General features: G+C 46.1%; 1 protein-coding gene across 2 annotated transcripts in view; it reads right to left on the minus strand.

Moving 5' to 3' along the window:
- Positions 1–2,181: 2,181 nt before the first annotated feature.
- fbxl6 (F-box and leucine-rich repeat protein 6) overlaps positions 2,182–27,957 on the minus strand; it is a 35,794-nt gene continuing 10,018 nt past the window's right edge. For both annotated transcript variants that reach the window (XM_070881871.1, XM_070881870.1), the window contains exons 2-10: positions 25,071–25,644; positions 24,434–24,592; positions 21,972–22,035; positions 20,497–20,628; positions 18,585–18,692; positions 11,532–11,645; positions 10,148–10,379; positions 7,435–7,675; positions 2,182–5,191 (exon numbers count right to left, since the gene is read on the minus strand). In XM_070881871.1, the coding sequence (XP_070737972.1) occupies positions 5,008–5,191; positions 7,435–7,675; positions 10,148–10,379; positions 11,532–11,645; positions 18,585–18,692; positions 20,497–20,628; positions 21,972–22,035; positions 24,434–24,592; positions 25,071–25,555 (1,719 nt within the window). In that variant the 5' untranslated portion in view covers positions 25,556–25,644 and the 3' untranslated portion in view covers positions 2,182–5,007. The remainder of the gene's footprint in view (positions 5,192–7,434; positions 7,676–10,147; positions 10,380–11,531; positions 11,646–18,584; positions 18,693–20,496; positions 20,629–21,971; positions 22,036–24,433; positions 24,593–25,070; positions 25,645–27,957) is intronic.

The raw sequence follows: 27,957 nt of genomic DNA on the forward strand, positions 1-27,957 counted from the left end.
ATAGTAAGGACATATTAGATAGAGGATTGGCTAACTAACAGAAAGCAGAGAGTAGGGATAAATGGTTCATTCTCTGGTTGGCAACCAGTAACTAGTGGGGTGCCGCAGGGATCAGTGCTGGGACCCCAACTATTTACAATCTATATTAACGACTTGGAACAAGGGACTGAGTGTAACGTAGCCAGGTTTGCTGACGATACAAAAATGGGAGGAAAAGCAATGTGTGAGGACACAAAAAATCGGCAAAAGGACATAGACAGGCTAAGTGAGTGGGCAAAAATTTGGTAAATGCAGTATAATGTTGGAAAGTGTGAGGTCATGCACTTTGGCAGAAAAAAATCAAAGAGCAAGTTATTATTTAAATGGAGAAAGATTGCAAAGCGCCACAGTACAGCGGGACCTGGGGGTACATGTGCATGAAACACAAAAGGATAGTATGCAGGTACAGCAAGTGATCAGGAAGGCCAATGGTATCTTGGCCTTTATTGCAAAGGGGATGGAGTATAAAAGCAGGGAAGTCTTGCTACAGCTTTATAAGGTATTGGTGAGGCCAAACCTGGAATACTGCGTGCAGTTTTGGTTTCCATATTTACGAAAGGCTTTGGAGGCAGTTCAGAGAAAGTTCACTAGGTTGATTCCGGGGATGAGGGGGTTGACTTATGAGGAAAGGTTGAGTACGTTGGGCCTCGACTCATTGGAATTCAGAAGAATGAGAGGTGATCTTATCGAAACATATAAGATTATGAAGGGGCTTGACAAGGTGGATGCAGAGAGGATGTTTCCACTGATAGGGGAAACTAGAACTAGAGGGCACGATCTTAGAACAAGGGGCCGCCCATTTAAAACAGATGAGGAAAAATGTCTTCTCTGAGAGTTGTAAATCTGTGGAATTTGCTGCCTCAGAGAGCTGTAGAAGCTGGGACATTGAATAAATTTAAGACAGAAATAGACAGTTTCTTAAATGATAAGGGGATAAGCGGTTAAGGGGAGCAGGGGGGGAAGTGGAGCTGAGTCCATGATCAGGTCAGCCATGATCTTATTAAAGGCAGTGCAGGCTCGAGGGGCCGTATGGCCTACTCCTGTTCCTATTTCTTATGTTCTTATATATTTAATATACTGGTCACCGAATTGATACCGGCAACATTGTTCTTTTCTACAAGGGATTGGGGACCAGAGTTAAAATCCCATCTGCCAGTCACTGAATTAGGAACCAAGAACTCAGTCTTTCAAGAATGCTAAAAGCTGTAACTACAGCCTGGCGCAGTTGACAGTCAAAGTTGATGAGGTTAGATTTTAAACTGTATAATATAGTATTTCACATCAGGAATTTCAAGAGGCACCAATCATGTAGCAAGCTCTTGCACAGCAATGGGAACCAATTATACCTGCACCATCTATTCTGTTAAATTATAGATTGATACAGCACAGGCCATTCAGCCCATCAGTGCTTGTGCTGGCTCTTTGGTACAGCTCTGCAATTAATTCCACTCCTCTGCTTTCCCCACTTCAGAAGTGCATTCCATATCACTACAACACTGTAAAAAAATATTTACACATGTTGGTTCTTATTCCTTTGCCTATCACCTTAAATCTGTCCCCTCTTGATATCGACCCCCTTCTGCCACTGGAAACATTTTCTCCTTCATGCTTTTGAACACCTCTATCAAATAACTGTCTCTGCTCTGATCCATTTGTGGTCTTGGGAAGGTAACAGTTAGCATCCATCACTAGTTGCTGAGGGCTTCAAGACCCAACCACACAGTGTAGGATTGAAGCTTTATGGTTACTTTTCCTGGCACCAGAAACATTATCCCGATTTCTTGAATTCAATTTCAATAACTTTCCATGCTAGGAGATGAACTCACGGCTAAGTTACTGCTCCACTGCTATAACCACTATGCCAACAAACCAATACATCTGTTTTCTTGGCCTGGAATTTGCATTCAGCGGTGAAGCAAAGGTGCTCACCTAACCTCAACTATAGGATTTCCAAGTTTAGATGTGTGCACTAAATCCTGAAGTTGCGGTCAGTTTCAGAGGGGCAATAATGTGAACGTTGTTCGTTTGCAGTTATTACTCATCATAAATTCCGGGCCATTAAATCTTTTATATAGTAGCCAAGTCAGGTTCTGCTAAATCTATGGTTGCAATTCTGATACATTACAATGGAAAGAATGAAACTCAAGTTGCAAATATTTAATTACATATATAATATATATATACACATTTACGTATTCGAGTTACTTATTTATACATCCACTTTTATCAATAGAAGTCAAAAAAAGCTTTCATAAAATAGATGTATTGCAAGATAGTAAAAGCACCAATCACTGCTTTAAGCAGCTAATGAGCACAGTCCCAGTCTGTAATGCTCTTGCCTCCCCCCACCTCTTTATGGGACCGACTCCTTGCTGGGATTATACTCCCCAGTTCTTGGCCATGTTCCCATTCATCACACGCGATTCCAGAGTAAGTGAGTTGCAGGGGAGGCCGCTGCCAAGTCCAGTCCTACCCTTGCCCAGGCTCCTGCATGGGTTGCTGTAGCAAGAGCAGGAAGATCCCAGGCAGATTTTACTCTCCCTTATCCTGGGCGGGGGCGGGGGCGGGGAGGTAGTTGCTGAGATCAATAGTGGGACCCATGTCGCTAACAAGCTCAGCAAGCAGGGGCATCCAACTTAGCACCCAAGCTGCTCAGCTATTCACTTCCTTAACTAGCTGGGAAAGCTACCTTGCTTTTCCTGAGAATAGAAGCTGTAACCGCCCGAAACGTTACAAAAAATGATCAATTATTAATTCATATTTTCAGTTAATGTACCATGATTTAAGTATTCACATCGATGGCCTCTGCTCTTCCACTCTGACCATGGAAATGCAATTAACGCTTTATCGATCAGCAGCCGGTGAAAAGGAATGAGCTTCTTTTTAAAGAGTGGGCCTGCGGGGTTTCAGGATAAGGAAAGACCAAGCGTCCAAATACTCTGCTGCCGGAACCATGGATGTACCGACCAAGCAATAGGGCAGAAGTTGAATGGAGCAGTGGTTTAAAGGCAGATTAATATCCTGGAGTTTTGATTTGGGGAGAGGAGCAGGTAGAGACTCTGCAGAGCTGGTTGCTCGTCTCCCTCGGGAGATCCTGCGGGTTGAACAAAGTGCATGGTCCCTGGACAGTGAGCTTGGGTAGGTAGCCCCTTCACCTATTATTTCAGTAGTAACAGTGACTACACGTCAAAAAATATTTGTTGCACGTTCCGAGAAGTGATAAAAAGCAATACAAAGGCAAGTTTTGTTCTTTCTACTTGGTTACAAATGACAGGAGGGAGCCCGGAGACAAAAATAATGGACCTCACAACAGCTTGTACAAGGAAGCAGCTCATTTCTCCAACATACATTTAGAAGATTAAAACCTAGGGCTTTGCTACAGACAGATCAAGGGGACACAAGCTACTCGCCAGAACATTTTACTCAGAATCCAGTTCAGCGGATTTTAATCATTATTGTTTTAATAATTTGAACTGAGCTGCATTGAGTGACAAGGTTCCTCTGTGTTTCTCTACACACTGAATTTCTGAGAAGTGTCCTTCCACTCATTCACTGTAACTGCTGGAAGAGCTGCGAGAATCCCAGGAAATTGGTGGGAATGCCTCTGGGGCCATTCTCCTGGGCTTTTGATGGGTCTTCTGCCAAAGTTACAATGGGCGAGTGGCAGATCACCCCAGGGTAAAACACAAAACTTAAAAAAATTTCTGGTCTCAATGGCTCACTTTAACTTTAAATCCAGACTCTCAATGATAAGAACAGATGGGTTTGGTCCCACTGCCTCCCAGCTTTAGGAGACCAGCCTTTCCACATGTCCAGGGTCCCGAATGGTTACGTCAAGCAGCACAGGAGATGGGCAAACAGTTGAGCAGTTTCTGCAGAACACTTCAATGGTGGACGGAAGGGGGAGTCACATCAAGTTTACGTCACCCCGGAGACCGTATTAAAAGGTGCGCTAAGCACGAGTGTCAGCTGCAGGGCACAGCAGCGCTCAAATGCATTGTGCCAGGCGAATGGTAGCACCCTCTCATCCCCATTTAATATACTCCTGACCACAAGCCATTATGGGAAGCTGCAGATGAGAGAGAGACTTTGTCATAGGGAAGAAAGATTAAAACACCCGGCTACTTAACACACAGCCTAGAAACTCATTAAAAGGCGGCTCTGACAAAGCCCTGGAATGGGCCACTCCCCTGCCTCTGGGCTGCAGTGGCATGTGGTGCTGGGGGATCTATGGGCCGAGGGGGAGGTGGGGGAAGGGCACAGAAACACACAAGGCACTAGACATTTATCTCCCCTAGTGTTCAAATCAGGAGGTTTAAAAACAGTTATTGTAAAAATGTACTGCGGGCTTGTAGGATTGCAGAATTGGGCCTCAATGTACATTCAGCAAGTTATGGATAGCGAACCAGAATTTCCTGCCCGCTGTGTTGAGAGACAGGTGTTCACCCACCACTTTCACTGCGCTGGTCTGTGTGATACACGTCATCTCAAAAGAGTCCTTCCTCTACAGCTCAAATCATACAGTCCACCCTGTCGGGAATCCTACTTGCTGCCATGTTTTTGTAAAAGTCACATTAACCATACAAATTTATCCCAAGGCACCTTAACCTGCATTACATCCCGGTCTCCAGTCTGCTTAAAGTACCATTCGCTGATCAGTTTTTTCGACGATTATGTAGCTAGGCCTTTTTTTTGCATATTGGAAGAAACTGTGCTCAACCTGGAGTACAGCCTGAACCCAGTTCAACCTGGAGTACAGAATAAACTGCACTCAACCTGGAGTACAGCCTGAACCCAGCTCAACCTGGAGTACAGTTGATATTTTTTATGCTTTATTTACTGATTGTGCTTTGAACTTTATGGAACGAATTGGACACACAAACTCTTTGTCTAAGAAGGCGGGTCAGTCACACCAGCCTTTGAATCTGCAATCCGACCGGGGCCTTTGCCGTTGTCTCTGAGCCTGCTTCACAACCTCCCCTTGTGGTCCACATTCGCTGCTGCGCTGCTGCCTTCCACACTGCTCAGCAAGCGGTTGACAAACTGGCAGATCTCGTCCTGACCTCGGTAGATGCGCTTCAGCCCCCGGGGAAGGCAACGGCAGGATGTCAGGTTCAGGTAGCTCAACATCGGGCTGCTGCTCACCACCACTCTGCAGGACAGGGGCAAGGGACAGAAAAAGAAAACCAAACATAACTCCGATCATCAGAAACAGCAGCCAGGAAATCCGTCAGTGGAATTCAGAAGAATGAGAGGTGATCTTATTGAGACATATAAAGATATTGAGGGGGCTCGACAGGGTAGATGCAAAGAGGATGTTTCCATTCATAGGGGAATCTAGAACTAGGGGGCATAGTTTTAGAATAAGGGGTCGCCCATTTAAAGCAGAGATGAGGAGGAATTTCCTCTGAAGGTTGTGAATCTGTGGAATTATCTCAGATCAGCCATGATCGTATTAAATGGCGGAGCAGGCTCGAGGGGCCAAATGGCCTAATCCTGCATCTTATGTTCTTATGTAGGACATTGCTCACCATCTGGAGGAGAAAGACAGGTTGAATTACATAAGAACATAAAAAATAGGAGCAGGAGTAGGCCATACAGCCCCTCGAGCCTGCTCCGACATTCAATAAGATCATGGCTGATCTGATCTTGGGCTCAGCTCCACTTCCCTGCCCGCTCCCCGTAACCCTTCACTCCCTTATTGTTCAAAAATGTGTCTATCTCCAACTTAAATGTATTCAATGACCCAGCCTGCACAGCTCTCTGGGACAGAGAATTCCACATAGAATAAACAGCACAGAATCAGGCCATTCACCCAACGATCTATGCTGGTGTTTATGCTCAAGACGAGCTTCCTATCTAACCCCATCAGCATATCCTTCTATTCATGAGAAATAGGAACAGGAGTAGGCCATACGGGCCTTCCAGCCTGCTCTGCCATTCAATTAGATCATGGCTAAACTTCTACATCAACTCCACTTTCCCGCCCTATCGTAATATCCCTCGATTCCCTTAGTGCCCAAAAATCTATCGCTCTCAGCCTTAAATATATTCGAATGACTGAGTATCCACAGCCCTATGGGGTAGATAATTTCAAAGATTCACAACCCTTTAAATTAATTTTTTCTTCATCTCAGTCCTAAATGGTCAACCCCTTATCCTGAGATTATACCCCCTCGTTCTAGACTCTCCAGCCAGGGGAAACAGCTTCTCAGCATCTACCCTGTGAAGCCCTCTAAGAATCTTATATGTTTCAATGAGAGCACCTCGCATTTTTCCAAACTCCAGAGAATATAAGCCCATTCTCTTCAATCTCTCATCCCAGGAATCAAGCTAGTGAACCTTCGTTGCACCCCCTCTAAGGTAAGGAGACCAAAACTGTTCACAGTACTCCAGGTGTGGTCTCACCAAAGTCCCATATAATTGCAGCAAGACTTCCTTACTCTTATACTCCAACCCCCTTGCAATAAAGGCTAACATGCCATTTGCCTTCCTAATTGTTTGCTGTACCTGCATGTTAGAGAGGGCAGGGAAGTGGAGTTGAGGCCAAGATCAGATCAGCCATGATCTTATTGAATGGCGGAGCAGGCGCGAGGGGAAGATGGCCTAGTCCTGCTCTGATTTCTTATGTTAACTTTGTGATTTGTGTACATGGACACCCAAATCCCTCTGAATAACAACTTGCTTTTTGTGGTATATATCAATGATTTAAACTTCAATGTAGGGGGCATGATTAAGAAGTTTGCAGACCACCCAGGACTCAGATGTGGGCCGACTCCACGTTGGAGCTAACCGAATTTTCCAGGGCCTCAGGAGTCTCGATTGCCATCCGCAGCTCGCCGCGTTTATGCCCGAAGCCCAATTTTCAGTGAGCCTTGGAGCCTGGGGTGCACGTTCCGGGTGTGCCCACAACTTGCCACTGGTTTCTGATGCCAAATTAATTTCTTTCCCCATTATTCCCAATAGAGATATTAATGGTGTTGGTGTCTATAAAAACAGGAGAGGTAGGGCAAGGAATCTAGCAGTGCATTTAAAACAAAGACGTCAATACCTGTGTGAACAATGCACACAGAAGGATTTAGTATGAGCATGCAAGTGCTCATAAGGGAATTAGGCTGACCAGAAAATATAACATAAGTGATCAACAGGGGGAGGTGGTGGGGAATAATCATACAAAGACTCCGGATGTAATGAACTTGATCATAGAATCATACGGGCTCTCTGAAAGGGCTACCAAGTAGTACCACTCCTCTGCTCTTTTCCCCCAAATGTTTGCTTTTTAAGTATATATTCAATTCCCTTTTGATGTGCTGAATGGCCTTTTCTTGCTTCAGATCTTCATACAATTTTTACAAGGAGGAGACCACACTGATTAGCACATCTATTGATGAATACCTGATGGCATCCAGCGTGACCTTCGTCCCAGCCAGGTTCAAAGAGCGCAGGACCTGGTTTCCTTCGGCCCCTGCTAGGATCTCCATGGCCAGCTCAAGGTCCTTCTCTTTGTAGCACTGACCGGTCAGATCCAGTTCTTCCAAAGAATGCTTCCATTTCAGTGCCATCTGCTCCGAGCCCTGTTTAGCCAGCAGTAGGGTGGTGGTGCTGCAGTAAAGTCCCAGGAACAGCCGTGCCAGGTCTGGAGTTGGAACAAGCAGAGAGTTTTATAAGAAAGCAGCTTAGTCCTTAAGCCTCGGACATCTCAACGGGAGAGGGTACAGGTGGTAGAAGTCATGGGCTGCAATCTCTGAGGGGCTCTGTCAAATTTTGTTTGATAATCACTTCTATAAGTTTTATGACATTAAAGGCGCTACATAAATGCAAGTTATTGTTTCAGCAAGCAGGGTGTGAATGGACACAAAACTGGATAGAGAACTGGTTGGCAGAGAGGAAGCAGAGAGTCGGGATAAACGGTTCCTTTTCAGAATGGCAGGCAGTGACTAGTGGAGTACTGCAGGGCTCAGTGCTGGGACCCCAGCTCTTTACAATATATATTAATGATTTGGATGAAGAAATTGAGTGTAATATCTCCAAGTTTGCAGATGACACTAAGCTGGGTGGCGGTGTGAGCTGTGAGGAGGATGCTAAGAGGCTGCAGGGTGACTTGGACAGGTTAGGTGAGTAGGCAAATGCATGGCAGATGCAATATAATGTGGATAAATGTGAGGTTATCCACTTTGGTGGCAAAAACATGAAGGCAGAATATTACCTGAATGGTGACAGATTAGGAAAAGGGGAGGTGCAACGAGACCTGGGTGTCATGGTACATCAGTCATTGAAAGTTGGCATACAGGTACAGTAGGCGGTGAAGAAGGCAAATGGCATGTTGGCCTTCATAGCTAGGGGATTTGAGTATAGGAGCAGAGAGGTCTTACTGCAGTTGTACAGGGCCTTAGTGAGGCCTCACCTGGAATATTGTGTTCAGTTTTGGTCTCCTAATCTGAGGAAGTACATTCTTGCTATTGAGGGAGTGCAGCGAAGGTTCACCAGACTGATTCCTGGGATGGCAGGACTGACATACGAGGAGAGACTGGATCGACTGGGCCTGTATTCACTGGAGTTTAGAAGAATGAGAGGGGATCTCATAGAAACATATAAAATTCTGACGGAACTGGACAGGTTAGAAGAATGTTCCCAATGTTGGGGAAGTCCAGAACCAGGGGTCACAGTCTAAGGATAAGGGGTAAGCCATTTATGACCGAGATGAGGAGAAAGTTCTTCACTCAGAGAGTTGTTAACCTGTGGAATTCCCTGCCGCAGAGAGTTGTTGATGCCAGTTCATTGCCAGTATATTCAAGAGGGAGTTAGATATGGCCCTTACAGCTCAAGAGATCAAGGGGTATGGAGAGAAAGCAGGAATGGGGTACTGAGGTGAATGATCAGCCATGATCATATTGAATGGTGGTGCAGGCTCAAAGGGCCGAATGGCCTACTCCTGCACCTATTTTCTATGTTTCTATGTTAAAACTGCATCCACGATTCATCTAGGTTGAGATCCTGATATCAAGGCTTCTTCGACAGCAGCTCCCAAACCCGCGACATCTACCAGCCCGAAGGACAAGGGCAGCAGGCGCATGGGAACACCACCATCTGCAAGTTCCCCTCCAAGTTACTATCCTGACTTGGAAATATATCGGTTGTTCCTTCATCGTTGCTGGGTCGAAATCCTGGAATTCCCTCCCTAACAGCGCTGTGGAGCACCTTCACCACATGGACAGCAGCAGCTCACCACCACCTTCTCAAGGGCAATTAGAGACGGGCAAAAATCCTGGTCTCGCCAGCAACAGCCAAATTCCAGGAATGAATTTTTTTTTTTAAATCGTGCTACCGTGGGGGCAGGAAGGGAGGACAAAGTTCTACAGGATCTGCGGGTTTAATACAGCCTTTTTGTCGGGACAGCTTCACTTCTTTGCTCTTGGTTTTTCTCTCACTATAATAACCAAGGGAAAGAGCTGTAATAGCACATAGGGGGCAAAATTTTGTCCCTTTCTGCAACGCTTGTTAGCTGCTCGGGGACGGTACGATTGTGCTCCACCTTGAGGGTCGGTAGGCCCAATTCAGCGGCCGGGGCGGGACTGCCACTCCGGGCGCAGGAAGTCCCACCCCGAGCAGGTTACTGCCCTCTATCGGGGCGCAGGGCAATTTCACCCCCATAAGCTCAGTTCGGTCAACATTCCCACAAGCCAAGTAGGCCTTGAACGGAGGGCCAGACATGTGGAGCTGCACATCTGGGAGTGCTTGAAGGTAGCAATGAGTTAGAAAACTGTTCTATTTGTAGTAATAACACCTCTCATATTAACTAAATAAATCAAAGGAAAAGAAAATAAGTTCCCTAATCATACAAATACCTGAGCCGAGGGGGTCATAAAAGGTGGGTTCCGCGAACATAAGAACATAAGAATTAGGAACAGGAGTCGGCCATCTAGCCCCTCGAGCCTGCTCCGCCACTCAACAAGATCATGGCTGATCTGGCCGTGGACTCAGCTCCACTTACCCGCCCGCTCCCCATAACCCTTAATTCCCTTATTGGTTAAAAATCTATCTATCTGTGATTTGAATACATTCAATGAGCTAGCCTCAACTGCTTCCCTGGGCAGAAACATGTTCCTACCTTCACAGGGCAGCAGCTGTAATCCCGCTGACGTGATCCGGTAGCAACCTCTCAGGTCTAATGTCCGTAGCCTGGATGACAAGTGCAGCAACTTTACCAGAACTTCGTCTGTGACCAGCGAGAATGAAGATGTGGCCAAGCACAACTCCTCCAACTCAGAGAAGCCGACCTCTGGCGAAACGATCATCGTGCAAGCCTTTGGGAACCAGGTCAGGTTCAGGAGCCTCAGCACCTGCACGAAAGAAGGGCATTAGAGGGTCTCAGTGTATGGGACGCTGAATGAGAGGGGATGAGGTCTACACTGTCATTGGGCGATGCCCACATCCCATGAGCGAATAATTATTTTTTTTTTTTAAAAGAGGACTTCAGCAGCAAATGGGCTGAGATTCAGGAGCGGGCGGATGATGTTGATGGAAGCAGTCTTTGTGATGGAGAGGATATGGATCTGGAAACTCAGCTCAGGGTCCTAAGTTGCAAACAGTTTAGCCAGGGAGGGAGATGGAGCTAGTGATGAGAATAGAGAGTTTGGAGCAATGGGCCGAAGACAACAGTCATGGTACCAGAGGGCGCCTGTGGAACCGCACACCAGCAAGGAGTCAGTGACATCAGGGAGGAGAGGGAATAGCAGAGAAAAGTGGTGAGGATCAAAGTCCCTTTATTAAGTCAATATTGATCTGGTACATTTTTAACGAGTTGATTGCCACAGCATTAACTTCCTTTGCTGGCAGCCGCAGGAAGGCAATGGCTTCGATCATCCCAATGCTGGCAGAAATTGTGGATCTTCGAAGACTGTATCTCAGGCAAGCAATCTGACAACACAGAGACAGTGGAGGGGTTGAGAGGGGTGGTGGAGAGGTCAAGATGGGTGTCAAAAATGACCCCAAAGCTCTCCAAGGGGCACCTGGTAAATGAGGAAGAGGAGGGGACCAACCATCAATTCTTGGACAGCGGAGGAAATGGTGCAGGGGCAGGAAGAGAAGCCATTACTGGCGATGCTCTGGCTACGATTGGATAGGTAAGAGTGGAACAAGCAAGAGCGAGACAACAAAGAAGAGAAGTTGCGGGATGATGGTGTGGTCAACTGTGCCAAAGGGTTCAGAAAAAGCGAGGAAATGGAAGGAGAGAGAAAATGTACCATGGTCATAATTAGAAAGAAGGCCATCTTGGGGCTGTGGGAGGGGCTTGATAGGCAGGATTGAAGCAGGGAGTTGTGGGAGAGATAGGCAGAAAAACATATTGGAGGTCTTTGAAGACGACGTTGGAGATGGGATGTAGATGGCAAGAACACACAGGGTGAGGGTGTTTTTTGCTTTGAGGAGTCGGTATTGAAAGGGAGAACACACTCTCTAAAGGCGAGGATGTGGAGCATTTCCTCCCGAAATACCTGCAGCTTGGGACAGCCAGCCTGCAGCATCTCGATGCAGAACTGGAAGTAGGGGTTGGTCTGCTTGATTTCAGTGTTCACCTCCAGTAGCCGAAGTTCAGTGCAGCAGCCAGCCTACGGGACAGAATCACAGAAAAAACAGGCAAATTTAGCACGAAGCCGACTGGGAAACACTGCTCCCTCCGACGCTACCAAGCCAGCCCGTTCCTCTGTGAGAAAACTGGAACACAGTATCGCCCACTCGTGTAAAAATGTCAAATACAAATCAGGCATCGAGATGCTCGTCCGCTAATTGGAATCCGTTTCCACACCCTTTATTCTTCCCTTCCTCCTTCATTACACTATTTCGAAGAAGAGCAGGGGAGTTCTCCCCGGTGTCCTGGACACTATTTATTCCTCACACAAAATCACTAAAACAGATGATCTGGTTATCACAGTGCCGTTTGTGGGAGCTTGCTGTGCGCTAATTGGCCGCCGCGTTTCCAACATTACATAAGAACATAAGAAATAGGAGCAGGAGAAGGCCATACAGCCCCTTGAGCCTGCTCCGCCATTTAATACGATCATGGCTGATCCAATCATGGGCTCAGGTCCACTTCCCTGCCCGCTCCCAATAACCCTTTATTCTCTTATCGTTTAAGAAACTGTTCTTTTCTGTCTTAAATTTATTCAATGTCCTAGCTTCCACAGCTCTCTGAGGCAGCAAATTCCACAGATTTACAACCCTCAGAGAAGAAATTTCTCCTTATCTCAGTTTTAAATGGGCGACCCCTTATTCTAAGATTATGTCCCCTCGTTCTAGTCTCCCCTATCAGCGGAAATATCCTCTCTGCATCCATCTTGTCAAGCCCCTTCATAATCTTGTATGTTTCGATAAGATCACCTCTCATTCTTCTGAATTCCAATGTGTAGAGGCCCAACTTACTCATCCTTTCCTCATAAGACAACCCCCTCATCTCTGGAATCAACCTTGTGAACCTTCTCTGAACTGCCTCCAAAGTATATCCTTTCGTAAATATGGAAACCAAAACTGCATGCAGTATTCCAGGTTTGGCCTCACCAATACCCTGTATAACTGTAGCAAGACTTCCCTGCTTTTATACTCCATCCCCTTTGCAATAAAGGTTAAGATTCCATTGGCGTTCCTGATCTCTTGCTGCACCTGCATACTAACCTTTTGTGTTTCATGCACAAGTCCCGCTGTAGTACAGCACTTTGCAATCTTTCTCCATTTAAATAATAACTTGCTCTTTGATTTTTTTTCTGCAAAAGTGAATGACCTCACACTTTCCAACATTATACGCCATCTGCCAAATTTTTACCCACTCACTTAGCCTGTCTATGTCCATTTGCAGATTTTGTATGTCCTCCTCACACATTGCTTTTCCTCCCATCTTTGTATAGTCAGCAAACTTGGCTACGTTACACTCAGTCCCTTCCTCCAAGTCATTAATATAGATTGTAAATAGTTGGGGTCCCAGCACTGATCCCTGCGGCATCCCACTAGTTACTGGTTGCCAACCCGAGAATAAACCATTTATCCTTCTGTTTTCTGTTAACTAGTTAATCCTCTATCCATGCAAATATATTACCCCCAACCCCGTGATCTTTTATCTTGTGCAGTAACCTTTTATGTGGCCCTTGTCAAATGCCTTCTGGAAGTCCAAATACACTACATCCACTGGTTCCCCTTTATCCACCCAGTTCGTTACATCCTCAAAAGAATTCTAGCAAATTTGTCAAATATGACTTTCCCTTTATAAATCCATGCTGACTCTGCCTGACCGAATTTTGCTTTTCCAAATGTCCTGCTACTGCTTCTTTAATAATGGACTCCAATATTTTCCCAACCACAGATGTTAGGCTAACTGGTCTATAGTTTCCTGCTTTTTGTCTGCCTCCTTTTTTAAATAGGGGCGTTACATTTGCAGTTTTCCAATCTGCTGGGACCTCCCCAGAATCCAGAGAATTTTGGTAAATTACAACCAATGCATCCACAATCCCTGCCGCTACTTCTCTTAAGACCCTAGGATGCAAGCCATCAGGTCCAGGGGATTTATCCGCCTTTAGTCCCATTATCTTACTGAGTACCATCTCCTTAGTGATTGTGATTGTGTAAAGTTCCTCACCCCCCTATAGCCCCTTGACTATCCACTGCTGGAATATTATTAGTGTCCTCTACCATAAAGACTGATACAAAACACAACAGTGATGACACTTCAAAACGTACTTCATTGACTATGAAGCGCTTTGGGAAGTCCTGCGGTGCAAGTTGTTTCTTATTTTTATAGCCTACAGCCTATTAAAATAGCCTACGGCACAAATCATTACAAATGGGTATGATTTGGTGGCCATTACAGAAACGTGGTTGCAGGGGGGCCAAGACTGGTAATTAAACATACAAGGGTATCTGACGATTCGGAAAGATAGACAAGAAGGGAAAGGAGGTGGGGTAGTTCTGTTAACAAAGCATGATATCAGGGCAGTTGTGAGAGACGATATTGGCTCTAATAAACAAAATGTTGAATCGTTGTGGGTGGAGATTAGAGATAGCAAGGCAAAAAAGTCACTGGTGGGCGTAGTTTATAGGCCACCAAATAATAACTTCACGGTGGGGCGGAATATAACCAAAGGAATAATGGAGGCATGTGAAAAAGGAACGGCAGTAATCATGGGGGATTTTAACCTACATATCGATTGGTCAAATCAAATCGCACGAGGTAGCCTTGAGGAGGAATTCATAGAATGCATACGGGATTGTTTCTCAGAACAGTATGCAACAGAACCTACAAGGGAGCAAGCTATCTTAGATCTGGTCCTGTGTAATGAGACAGGAAAAATAAACGATCTCTGAGTAAAAGATCATCTCGGAATGAGTGATCACAGTATGGTTGAATTTGTAATACAGATTGAGGGTGAGGAAGTAGTGTCTCAAACGAGCGTACTATGCTTAAACAAAGGGGACTACAGTGGGATGAGGGCAGAGTTGGCTAAAGTAGACTGGAAACACAGACTAAATGGTGGCACAATTGAGGAACAGTGGAGGACTTTTAAGGAGCTCTTTCATAGTGCTCAACAAAAATATATTCCAGTGAAAAAGAAGGGCGGTAAGAGAAGAGATAACCCACCGTGGATAACCAAGGAAATAAAGGAGAGTATCAAATTAAAAACCAATGCGTATAAGGTGGCCAAGGTTATTGGGAAACTAGAAGATTGGGAAAAATTTTAAACGACAGCAAAGATTTTAAACGACTAAGAAAGCAATAAAGAAAGGAAAGATAGACTACGAAAGTAAACTTGCGCAAAACATAAAACAGATAGTAAAAGCTTTTACCGATATATAAAACGGAAAAGAGTGACTAAAGTAAATGATGGTCCCTTAGAAGATGAGAAAGGGGATTTAATAATGGGAAATGTGGAAATGGCTGAGACCTTAAACAATTATTTTGCTTCGGTCTTCACAGTGGAAGACACAAAAACCATGCCAAAAATTGCTGGTCACGGGAATGTGGGAAGGGAGGACCTTGAGATAATCACTATCACTCGGGGGATAGTGCTGGATAGGCTAATGGGACTCAAGTTCCCTGGTCCAGATGAAATGCATCCCAGGGTATTAAAAGAGATGGCGAAAGTTATAGCAGATGCATTCGTTATAATCTACCAAAATTCTCTGGATTCTGGGGAGGGACCAGCGGATTGGAAAGCAGCTAATGTAACGCCTCTGTTTAAAAAAGGGGGCAGACAAAAGGCAGGTAACAATAGGCCGGTTAGTTTAACATCTGTAGTGGGGAAAATGCTTGAAGCTATCATTAAGGAAGAAATAGCGGGACATCTAAATAGGAATAGTGCAATCAAGCAGACGCAACATGGATTCATGAAGGGGAAATCATGTTTAACTAATTTACTGAAATTCTTTGAGGATATAACGAGCATGGTGGATACAGGTGTACCAATGGATGTGGTGTATTTAGATTTACAAAAGACATTCGATAAGGTGCCACACAAAAGGTTACTGCAGAAGATAAAGGTACGCGGAGTCAGAGGAAATGTATTAGCATGGAGAGAGAATTGGCTGGCTAACAGAAAGCAGAGAGTTGGGATAAATGGGTCCTTTTCGGGTTGGAAATCGGTGGTTAGTGGTGTGCCACAGGGATCGGTGCTGGGACCACAACTGTTTACAATATACATAGATGACCTGGAAGAGGGGACAGAGTGTAGTGTAACAAAATTTGCAGATGACACAAAGATTAGTGGGAAAGCGGGTTGTGTAGAGGACACAGAGATGCTGCAAAGAGATTTAGATAGGTTAAGCGAATGGGCTAAGGTTTGGCAGATGGAATACAATGTCGGAAAATGTGAGGTCATTCACCTTGGGGAAAAAAAACAGTAAAAGGGAATATTATTTGAATGGGGAGAAATTACAACATGCTACGGTGCAGAGGGACCTGGGGGTCTTTGTGCATGAATCCCAAAAAGTTAGTTTGCAGCTGCAGCAAGTAATCAGGAAGGCGAATGGAATGTTGGCCTTCATTGTGAGAGGGATGGAGTACAAGAGCAGGGAGGTCCTACTGCAACTGTATAGGGTATTGGTAAGGCCGCACCTGGAGTACTGCGTGCAGTCATGGTCACCTTACTTAAGGAAGGATATACTAAGCTTTGGAGGGGGTACTGAGACGATTCATTAGGCTGATTCCGGAGATGAGAGGGTTACCTTATGATGATCGATTGAGTAGACTGGGTCTTTACTCGTTGGAGTTCAGAAGGATGAGGGGTGATCTTATAGAAACATTTAAAATAATGAAAGGGATTAGACAAGATAGAGGCAGAGAGGTTGTTTCCACTGGTCGGGGAGACTAGAACTAGGGGGCACAGCCTCAAAATACGGGGGAGCCAATTTAAAACCGAGTTGAGAAGGAATTTCTTCTCCCAGAGGGTTGTGAATCTGTGGAATTCTCTGCCCAAGGAAGCAGTTGAGGCTAGCTCATTGAATGTATTCAAATCACAGATAGATAGATTTTTAACCAATAAGGGAATTAAGGGTTACGGGGAGCGGGCGGGTAAGTGGAGCTGAGTCCACGGCCAGATCAGCCATGATCTTGTTGAATGGCGGAGCAGGCTCGAGGGGCTAGATGGCCTACTCCTGTTCCTAATTCTTATGTTCTTATGTTCTTATTGAAGCCCAGGCTTGAAGTCACAATTACTATTGCCTGATCTGCCTCACTTTCTATCCTTGCTGCTCTCCTGGTTTATGACCCTTTCACCTGGGTTTAGAAACACGCACTGATCTCGAACGGTCATTTGCTGAGGCTGGGTAATGTGTGGGGCAGACGCAGAAGGAAATGGGACTGAAGAGATGAATCGCTCAGCGAGCTCCTCGTTCACACATTCCTGCAGCTGAATAAAGGATGGTGCTGATGTGGGAGTGGGAAACCTGCCCAACCACCTCTTGATCAGCAATAAAGAAAAAAGAACTTACATTTATTTGGCACCTTTCACAAACTCAGGACATGCCAAAGCACTTTGCAGCCAATTAATTACTTTTTGAAGCGGCAGCCAATTTTCACACAGCAAGGTCCCACAAACAGCAATGAGTTAAATGACCAAATCATGTATTTTAGCGGTGTTGATTGAGGGATAAATATTGGCAAGCACACCTAGGATAACTCCTCTCCTCATCTTCGGAATAATGTCATGAGATCTTTTACCTCCACCCAAGAGGGCTTTGGTTTAACGTCTCATCCAAAAGGCGACGGCTCAGACAGTGCAGCAGCACTGAAGGGTCAGCCTTGATTATGTGCTCAAGTCTCCGGAGTGGGACTTGAGCCCACAACATTCAGATGCAACTTACTGAGCCTTCAGCAATGATGAATGGTACCGATCTGAGGACATGAAAAAAACAAGAGGGTGAGGGGAAAAAAAAGGGGGGAAAAAAAACATTTATCACAATCACAAAATAAAGTAATATCCACTACCAATCCTTAACTAAGCAAACTATTCATTACAACAGTATATTGAACAAATGGGGCCAATGCAAGTATAACAGACTCAGACTGCCTCTCAGCCACCTATATGTAACTGTGCCCCTGCTTGTACTCTGGTAATGTTATCCAAGGAGCCGAAATTGCCCCTTCCCTTAATTGCCCATTACTGCCGGAAATTGGCGGCCACGCTTTGGAGTGCTGATTATTCGTGGAATGGCCGCCATTTTGAAAATTATGCTCCTGCGGTATCCCAGCGGTGACCTGCTCCCCCCACTACTGCTCCACTGCTGCCGATCTGTCCTAGGTGTATCATCAGAGCGCGCACCGCCAATGTTCCCCTGAATGCAAAATTCCGCCGAGAAAATCTTGCTTCCGCCGCTCGGTGCCACCGGCAGCTTTTTCTGCCGGTGCACTGTGCTTGGAGTACTCGCAAAATGGCGGTGCGGCTGCCATTAAAGGGGAGGACCTATTGCCGCGGCCACCATCTTATTTTTTTGGTCGGGCGACTGCCGTGTGAGGCGACAATCATGTCCCCGGGTTCGGCCGGGCTGCCAACAGGTAGCCTGGCACCACCTCTTGGGTGCCAAGCCACTGGCCCGGCCGAAACCCTCCCTGGTGGCCCAGTGGGCCGAACCTAAAGAATCACAGCGTCTCTCCCCTTTAAGTGAAGGGGAGCGGCGTGGTGACGCGGCACCGTGATGACATCATCAGCGCTACGCTGATGAGTGACAGCGGCGGATACTCAACCCGCCCCCAGTTCCGCCCCTCTACTTTGCAAACTTCCGCTCACCGCCACACTTCCGCCCCCATTATGACCGACTTCCAGTCCTCTGGAAAAAAAGTCAAAGAGCAGAATTTCGCTCAAGAGGCCACCGCATCCACCATGCCGGTAAAAACAACTGAAACAGGGTAGGTGTGCTGCATTTTCGGCGGTGGCAATTTCGGACCCCAGTGTGCTATGTGGTACCTACTTTATATGCACAGATTCAGCACAATTTCCCCCAACCCACACCACAGGTCCAGGCCTGATATAATGACTTCCTATACCTCCGCCCCCACCAAGGTGTCTTACCACAATGGCGTTGAAGATGTTGTGCAGGCGACTGCTGTACGTCACACAAAGCTGTTTGAGGTTTGAACCTGCTGCTTCGAGAAAACTAACAACAGCTGCCGTGTCAACCTGCAAGGAAAGGCAAATAATACGGGAGTCGAGACTCAATAAAACAGGTTCCTTTCAGTTAGAAACATAGGAACAGGAGGAGGCTACTCAGCCTTCGAGCTTCATCCGCCATTCATTTAGATCATGACTGATCTGTATCTTAACACCATCGCCTCGTCTTGGTTCCATAACTCTTAATAACCTTGCCTAACAAAAATATATAATTCTTAGTTTCGACAGCTTCAATTAACCTAGCCCCAACAGCTTTTTGAGGACCTTAGCGAGGAAAGGGAAGTTGGAGACGTGGCAGTAAAAGGAGAGGATGGAAAGGTTGAGGATTTGTTTTTGAGGGGGTGATTACAATGATTTTGCTGGGATAGTGCCCAAGAAGCAACCATCGACAATATTAACTGGCACGGGCCAGGAAGGGCAGCTAGATGGCCAGGAGACGAATCGATAGAAAATCAAGGGCACAGGAGTGGTGAGCTTGGAGAGGTCGGGGAATTCAGAGGCTAAGTGCAAGGCCTCGATTTTAAAATTCTCATTCTAGTTTTCAAATCCCTTCATGACCTCGCCCCTCCCCATCTCTGTAATCTCCTCCAGTTCTACAACCCTCCGAGTTATCTGTGCTCCTTCTGGCCTCTTGAGCATCCCAGACTTTAAATCACTCCACCATTGGCAGCCAAGCCTTCATGTCCCAAGGCCCCAAGCTCTGGAATTCCCTCCCTAAACCTCTCCGTTCCTTTACCTCCCTCTCCTCCTTTGAAACATAAGAATGAGGAGATGGGAGTAGGCCATTCGGTTCCTCGAGTCTGCTCCGCCATTCAATAAGATCATGGCTGATCTTCTACCTCAACTCCACTTTCCTGCACTGTCCTCAGATCCCATGATCCCCTTAAACGCTTCTTAAAACCACGCTCTGTGGCCAAGCTTTTGGTCATCTGCCCCAATATCACCTTATATAGCTCGATGTCAAATTTTGTTTGATAAACGCTCCTGTGAAGTGCCTTGGAACATTTTACTACGTTAATACAAGTTGTTGTTGTAGTACTAATCCGTACAGGAAGTGTTTGGTCTGTGTTGAGCTAGCTGCTTTCAACCAGGACTGCAGTTCCTGTATCCACTGCACTTCTAGAAACAAACTTTCTGCTGTCGTTAACTTTGAAATAAAGTATTAAGCAACAGACTTCAGAAAAGTCACAGCACTGATCCTTTATAAAAACAGGCATGACATTATTATGGATTTTGCACGCAGCTAGGTGAGTGATACGAGTGCTGCAGTCACCCAGTGTCAGCATCAAATACTCTCGGGTCAGGTAGAGGATAAAGCTCCCTCCCACAGACCACATGCCTCATCCACAACATCAGAAGTGCACCCCTAAATGCAGCCAGGTGGCATTCTTCCATTCGCCTCACCAACCCTCCCGAGGCCTTCATGAGTGGGAATGCCAATTAATACCGACTGAAAGGTTCCACAAATCTGGATTAAACAGTCCAAACTAATTTCAGACAGAACATTTACAGCCAGCAGAGAGACGGCCATTATCTCACCCTCTTTGGGCTGGATTTCAAACCAGGATGTCTGCCTCACCCACTGTACCACCCCACCATTTTATTTTAAATTGGCATCAATATATGTTTCCACACAAGAAAATATGGAGTGGGATCAACCACATTTAAGAGGGCATTTGATCAAGTTTGACAAATAAGAAGATACGGGAATAAATTAGCACGATAGGCTGACTGAAGTCCACTTCTTGTTCAAATTGGTATGATGAGTGTACGCTCACAACTCACGTGTACACCCCGGGAGTAGTCCTCTTACCACTGAATGTTGCAGGTTTAAATTTTCCAGCTTCCGGCAATGGATGGTCAGCGCCTCAAAGACTTCAGCTGTGACACCAGTGCAGTTGGTCAGTCGCAGGGAGACTAAGTGAGGGCAGGACTCAGTGATGGCCTGGAAAGAGAAAAACAGCAAACACTGATATTGTAAAAATTGCTGGAACAGCAGTGAAACCTGGGACGCTGCACCCAAATCAAACAGGACAAGGTGATGCCAGATGAATCTCTATGGGAATTGGACTCATGAAAGCTACAGAATGGAACACTTTCCGATAATATACAACCTACCACAGCATTAAATGTTCCAGACCAGATAAAGGACAGGACAGATAAAAATCCCTTTACATGAAGGAATCCTGTCATGTACAGCACAGGGTAAAGCTCCCAGACCTACAGGTCTACAGAGCAGTAGTGATACCCGCCCTCCTATATGCTTCAGACATGGACTATGTACAGCAGGCACCTCAAAGCACTGGAGAAGTACCACCAGCCCTGCCTCCGCAAGATCCTGCAAATCTACCGGCAGGATAGACGCACCAATGTCAGTGTTCTCTCTCATCTCCAGTATCGAGGCACTGACCACGCTCGACCAGCTCCGTTGTGCGGGCCACTGTCCGCATGCCCGATGCTAAACTCCCGAAACAAGCGCTCTACTCCAAGCTACGTCACGGCAGGCGAGCCAAAGGATGGCAGAGAAAACGCTTCAAGGCAAGGACACCCTCAAGGCCTCCTTGAATAAATGCAACATTCCCACCGACTCTTGGGAATCCCTGGCCCAAGACCGCTCAAAGTGGAGGAGGAGCATTCGAGAAGGCGCCGAACACTTCGAGTCTCTTTGCCGGGAGCACGCGGAAGCCAAGCACAAAAAGCGGCAGCAGCGTACGACAAATCAAGCACCCCACCCACCCGTCCCCCCAACCTGTGGCAGAGACTGTAGATCACTCATTGGTCTCATCAGTCACCTTAGAACTCAGTTTTGTGTGCAAGCAAGTCATCCTCGACTGCGGGGGACTACCCAAGAAGAAGAAAGCTCTCACTTCTCTGACCTAACAAGCATACCCAGGTGAGATGTACCAAAGTAAAGCTTCCTTCACAACGCATCTTAACCACAACTGCAGAACTGTACCTTACAGAATATTCCACTACCAACATCAACTCCCATAAAAACAGGCAGCCTGTGCCTTTGTGTTCTTTACATACATACCCTGCCGCCAGCTAAGTGGATTAGTATTACCTGGTTATACCCAGGCTGTGCCTATAAAAGGAAGAAAACAGATCAAACTGAACAGAGGAATGTATGGGAGCAGAAAAGATTATTCTAACCAATCCCAGCGTGTTGAGAAATATTGGCAACCTTTTCCCTTATATTTGGGTGACAGAGGATTAAAGAGTTAGCACTGAAGACAAACTATGCGCTGCTAATCCGAGTGGAGAGCGACCCTCAAGTATCGATCTTACCTTCATGGTGTAACTCACTAGATTGCTCCAGTGGCAGAGAGAGAACTCCCGAAGCTGTGAAAACCTGGATAAATTGTAAGAGTTGCAAATAGGTGGTCAGAATTATTTATAACGCATGAAACTGTATCCTTAACCTTAGTAACACTTAAACAGCCGAAGGCAGCAGTTCTTGATTAGAAGTCTCTGAGGACGAGATAAGGAAGCCAGTATTTTGGTACAGTTACTCCAGGCAACGTGCAGTCTGGGGTAGAGGGCAAATAATGGAACAACACAATGATGGGAGATGGACAGTTGTATATACCACTCAGAGCCAGTCTGATAAGAGTTGACAAATCAATGTAACTCCGCTGATAGCAATAGACCTATCGATGATTTTGTAGGAGGGTAGCTCCTCTCCAAAACCTGTATAAATTATACTTGAAAACTCGTAATAAAGCTGGTAAACCTGAGGTTTCATTTGTTTACTTCCACGGTTGTTATACAGTGGGAGCTGGGCGAGGTGTCGATTAACTATATCAGTTAATCCACCCCGAGGGAGAGAAGCCTCCTTTTTACCCCTACAACCTGCATGTGAAAATTCAGATTGAATCAGTTTGCAAACTTTACCACAAATTTCTCAAGGACTGAAATATAAAGAAATAGGAGCAGGAGTAGGCCATTTGGCCTCTCGAGCCTGCTCCGCCATTTAATAAGATCATGGTTGATCTGATCATGCACTCAGCTCCACTTCCCTGCCCGCTCCCCATAACCCTTAGCTCTCTTATCGCTCAAAAACCTGCCTATCTCTGCCTTAAATATATTCAATGACCCAGCCTCCACAGCTCTCTGGGGCAGAGAATTGCACAGATTTACAACCGTCAGAAGAAATTTCTCCTCATCTCAGTTTTGAAAAGTGCCTATGCTGACCATCTGAGCAGGAAGGGAACAATTCTCTGCTGCCACCGGAGCCCCTGAATTCTGAGAACCAGCGCCTGTCTCGATGTTAAAGCCATTTCGGCAGCTGTTTTTTTTTTACACACATGGAATATACAGCACACCCTTGGCTGGACTGTCTAGAACTAGGGGGCATAGTCTCAGGAAATGGGGTGGGCCATTTAAGAACATGATGAGGAGGAGTTTCTTCAGAGGGTTTTGAATCTTTGGAATTCTCTGTTCCAGAGGGCTGTGGATGCTGAGTCTTTGAGTATAATCAAGGCTGAGATTTTTGGACTCCAGAGGAATCAAGGGATATGGAGATCGGGCGGGAAAGTGGAGTTGAGGCCGATGATCAACCATGATCTTATTGAATGGCGGAGTAGGCTCGAGGGGCCAAATGGCCATTCAGCCCTTCCAGTCCATGCTGGAATTTATGCTCCACTCGAGCATCCTCCCCTCCTTCCTTGTCGAACTCGATCAGCATAATCCTCTATTCCCTTCTCCTTCATATGCGTCTCTAGCTTCCCCTTAAATTCTTCGATGCTATTCGCCTCAACTACGCCTTGTGGTAGAGAGTTCCACATTCTCACCACTCTCTGTGTTCCTTCTCTGTGCTACCTCCAGTGCTTAAATGTCTCCCTTGTGACTTGGTGATCGTAACTGGACACAGTGCTCAAGGTCTGGTTTGGCCAGAGCGATGAACAGGTAATCATGACTTCCATGATCTACCCTGGTTAATTTTTTCTTTTGCTACCAGTGGGAGTAATGACGACCTTCCACTTCTCGCCGCTTTTAACCTGAAAACAGCCCGAGGGGCTTTATAGAACCCGCGTGGGAAACGGAGACCGGGCCAGGCGAGGGGAGGGGAGGTGGGGTGACCCATTGCTTGGTCACGGTGCTGTTTTTAGTGGGAGGAGAGGGAGATTTAGAGCTGGAGCTCACCCAAAACTCTGCTGCCCGTGTCCTAACTCACACCAAGTCCCGTTCACCCATCACCCCTATGCTCGCTGACCTACATTAGGTCCCGTTCCTACAACACCTCAAATTTAAAATTCATATCATCGTGTTCAAATTCCCCCGTGGGATCACCTCTCCCTGTCTCTGTAACTTCCTTCAGAACTACAACCCTCCGAGAACTCTGCGTTCTTCCAATGCTGGCCTCATGCAACCCTCACTTCCTTTGCCCCACCATTTTCAGTCGTGCCCTAAGCTCTGGAATTCCCTCCTTAAACCTCTGTCTCTCTCCTCCATTAAGATGTTCCTTAAAATCTACCTCCTTGACTAAGCTCTTGGTCACTTGTCCTAATGCCTCCCTCTTTGTCTCGAAGTCACTTTTTGTCTGATTACTTTCCCATGTAGCGCCTTGGGAGGTATTACTACGTTAAAAGGTGCTATATAAATATAAATGCACGTTATTGTTTACCATTCCAGCAGCTGACCTCACCTGAAAATACCACACATCAACCCTCCCCCCCTCTCCCCCAACCACCGCTCCACCCAATTAAAAGCAACCAGCTGGTTCCTGCAACCATTACACTCATACAAACCTGTTGTCTCTTAGCCAATTGAGGGTGTTTTGGATTTTTCTCTGAATTGGAGGTGCCAGTTTCTTTCCCGGTTCCAGCCAGCAATAGGAGACTGTAACCCTGTGCCAGAGTCTGGGATTGGCAGCAGCTCCATACCACAGGTGACACACACGAGCCATCCTGTTTAGAAAAAAAGAAAGGACAGGAAGATCAAATCACATGTATACTCAGACTGAAACCCAGGGTGGTAATTCGGAGATTACAGTGAAGGAGTTTTCTGCTCTCTCTGACCATGCAAGGAAGTCACAACTATAGAGATCGAATCAAAGGGGTTAACGACGGTCCAGGGAGATCTGATCATTAGTAATGTGAAAAGAATATCAGAAAGCCCGATCAACTGCAGAGGGCAACCAAAATCAGCAACCAGAGGGTTGTTAGGACATGGAATGCTCGACCAGAGATAGTGAAGGAAGTAGAATCCATAATAGCTTTTAAAAGGGATGGGGATAAATATTTGACACAGATAAGTGTATAGGGCCAGTGTTCCACGCAGTGTGCATGGCCAGTACACCCACTTCTCCTCCGCGCCCCCACTCCGTTTAAAATGGGCTCACCTCAACAAGCAAGAAACACTCTCTCCCTCTCACCGTGCCTTTACCTGCAGAGAAATGGTACGGCTCCATTCGATGACACCACATAATGAAAGATATGAACCAAGATTTCGATCGGAAGCTCTTGACCCCATCGGTCCAAGGCCTCTTGCTCGTCAGCCTCCAGTTCTGAATCCGCTAGCTTATTCTGGCCTTCTGGACCCTCAGAGATGGCCTCCTTCATCCCTGTACTGTCCAGGGGAACCTTATTGCTTTGGGAACTGCGCTTTGTGTTCAACTTTTGGCTGCTTTTCTTCCCCGACAATTTCCTCGGCTTCCTCTGCAGCTCATTCTCGTTGGAAATTATCAAAAGCATGTCGTTGTCGGTATCGTGGACTGTGTAGCCCGTGGTGTTCCACCTCGGCATTCGCCGCACTTTCTTCACCGGCTTGCCGGCCACACGGATGCGCGACCTACCCTGGCTTTCAAAGCCCCCTTCCCGCTTGCGAGGCGACTGCCTGGAGGTCTGGGGAGATGAAGAGCCTTCCATCATGGTGTCCCCTCTCAGTTCTCCTCATGAAATTCTTCGGCCGGACAAGTCCTTATCCAAACGTTAACGTAAAGAGGAATGTCACAGCGTCACTGGAACAAGAGAAATTCAGCATTTCACCACTGTCGCTGTTTGCTAAGCAACCAAACCATCTCACTCTCGGAAGGAGGCGAATTGGTATCGATAATTTAAACAGGAAAATTGCACTTAAACTGTTGAATTGAATGTTAAAAATTTATATAAAAATTCTCCATATTCCCATTCCTCCCCCACTGCCCTCCCCACGTACCCACCAGAGTGGTATAAAGCTCTCTCTGGACACCGCAGCATCTCTGTTCATATTCATTCTGCATGGTTGGGAAGCGTGGAGGAAACGTTAGTCAGTCTCTGTTTTACATCATTACCAGACCTCACTCTCGTCCCAGAGCCTTCCCATCATAATAGGAGTGAGGTGTGGATTGGTTACCAAGAAAGGCTAGCGAATTGCATATGGTTTATAAAATTCATCAAACCCCAGCTCATGAGAAGATAGGCATGCAGGTACAGCAGGCAGTAAAGAAGGCAAATGGCATGTTGGCCTTCATAGCGAGCGGATTTGAGTATAGGAGCATGGAGGTCTTACTGCAGTTGTACAGGGTCTTGGTGAGGCCTCACCTTGAGTATTGTGTGCAGTTTTGGTCTCCTAATCTGAGGAAGGACGTTCTTGCTATTGAGGGTGTGCAGCGAGGGTTCACCAGACTGATTCCCGGGATGACAGGACTGATGTGTGAAGAAAGACTCGATCGACTAGGCTTATATTCACTAGAATTTAAAGAATGAGAGGGGATCTCATAGAAACATATAAACTTCTGACAGGATTGGACAGGTTAGATGCGGGAAGAATGTTCCCGATGTTGGGGAAGTCCAGAACCAGGGGTCACAGTCTAAGGATAAGGGGTAAGCCATTTAGGACCGAGATGAGGAGAAACTTCTTCATTCAGAGAGTTGTTAACCTGTGGAATTCCCTACCGCAGAGTGTTGTTGAGGCCAGTTTGTTAGATAAATGCAAATGCAGTTAGATGTGGCACTTATGACTAAAGGGATCAAGGGGAATGGAGAGAAAGCAGGAAAGGGGTACTGAGGTTGAATGATCAGCCATGATCTTATTGATTGGTGATGGAGACTCGAAGGGCCGAATGGCCTACTCCTGCACCTATTTTCTATGTTGCTACCAAATGAGACAAGTTATAAATCAGCTGAAGCTGGAATATTATGTCCCAATTCTGGGCACCACACTTTAGGAAGGGTGTAGAGGAGATTCACACCAGAGAGGAGGGACTTCAGTTATGGAGAGACTGGAGAAGCTGGCATTTTTCTCATTAGAGCAGAGAATGTTAGGGGAGATTTAATAGAGGTGTTCAAAATGCTGAGAGTTTTGAGAGTAGATAGGGCAAAGCTGTTTTGACTGGCAGGAGGGTCAGTAACTAAAGGACACAGTAATTGGCAAAAGAGAGGGAGGATGAGGAGATTTTTTTTATATAAGCACAGCAAGATGTAATGATCTGGAATGCACTGCCTGAAAGGGCAGTGGAAGCAGATTCAATAGTCACTTTCAAAAGGAAATTGGATAAATTTCTTGAAAAAGAATAAATTTGCAGGCCTATAGGTAAAGAGCGGTGGAGTGGGACTTTCAAAGAGCCGGCACAGGCAGGATGGGCCGAATGGCCTCCTGCTGTGCTGTAGGATTCTATGGTTCTAAATCTCGCTAAAAAAAGACATCAAAATCTGTTTTTGTTTGAGGTGGGGGCGCAGCGGGGAAGGGGGGGGGGGCGGAGGAGAACAGGATGCTTTACCACATTTTCATTTAATTGAAGAAATCTAGGCAAAGGCCAAGGACCAACTAACAGAAAAACAGAGAGTCGGGATAAATGGTTCATTCTCCGGTTGGCAGCCAGTAACTAGTGGGGTGCTGCAGGGATCAGTGCTGGGATTCCAACTATTTACAATCTATATTAACGACTTGGAAGAAGGGACTGAGTGTAACGTAGACAAGTTTGCTGACGATACAAAGATGGGAGGAAAGCAATGTTTGAGGAGGACACAAAAAATATGCAAAAGGACATAGACAGACTAAGTGAGTGGGCAACAATTTGGCAGATGGAGTATAATGTTGGAAAGTGTGAGGTTATGCACTTTGGCAGAAAAAATCAAAGAGCAAGTTATTATTTAAATGAAGAAAGATTGCAAAGTGCCACAGTACAGCGGGACCTGGGGGTACTTGTGCATGAAACACAAAAGGATAGTATGCAGGTACAGCAAGTGACCAGGAAGGCCAGTGGAATCTTGGCCTTTATTGTAAAGGGGATGGAGTATAAAAGCAGGGAAGTCTTGCTACAACTATACAGGGTACTGATGAGGCCACACCT

This window comes from Pristiophorus japonicus, chromosome 5 (genome assembly GCF_044704955.1).
Source record: "Pristiophorus japonicus isolate sPriJap1 chromosome 5, sPriJap1.hap1, whole genome shotgun sequence".
Taxonomy (NCBI): domain Eukaryota; kingdom Metazoa; phylum Chordata; class Chondrichthyes; family Pristiophoridae; genus Pristiophorus; species Pristiophorus japonicus.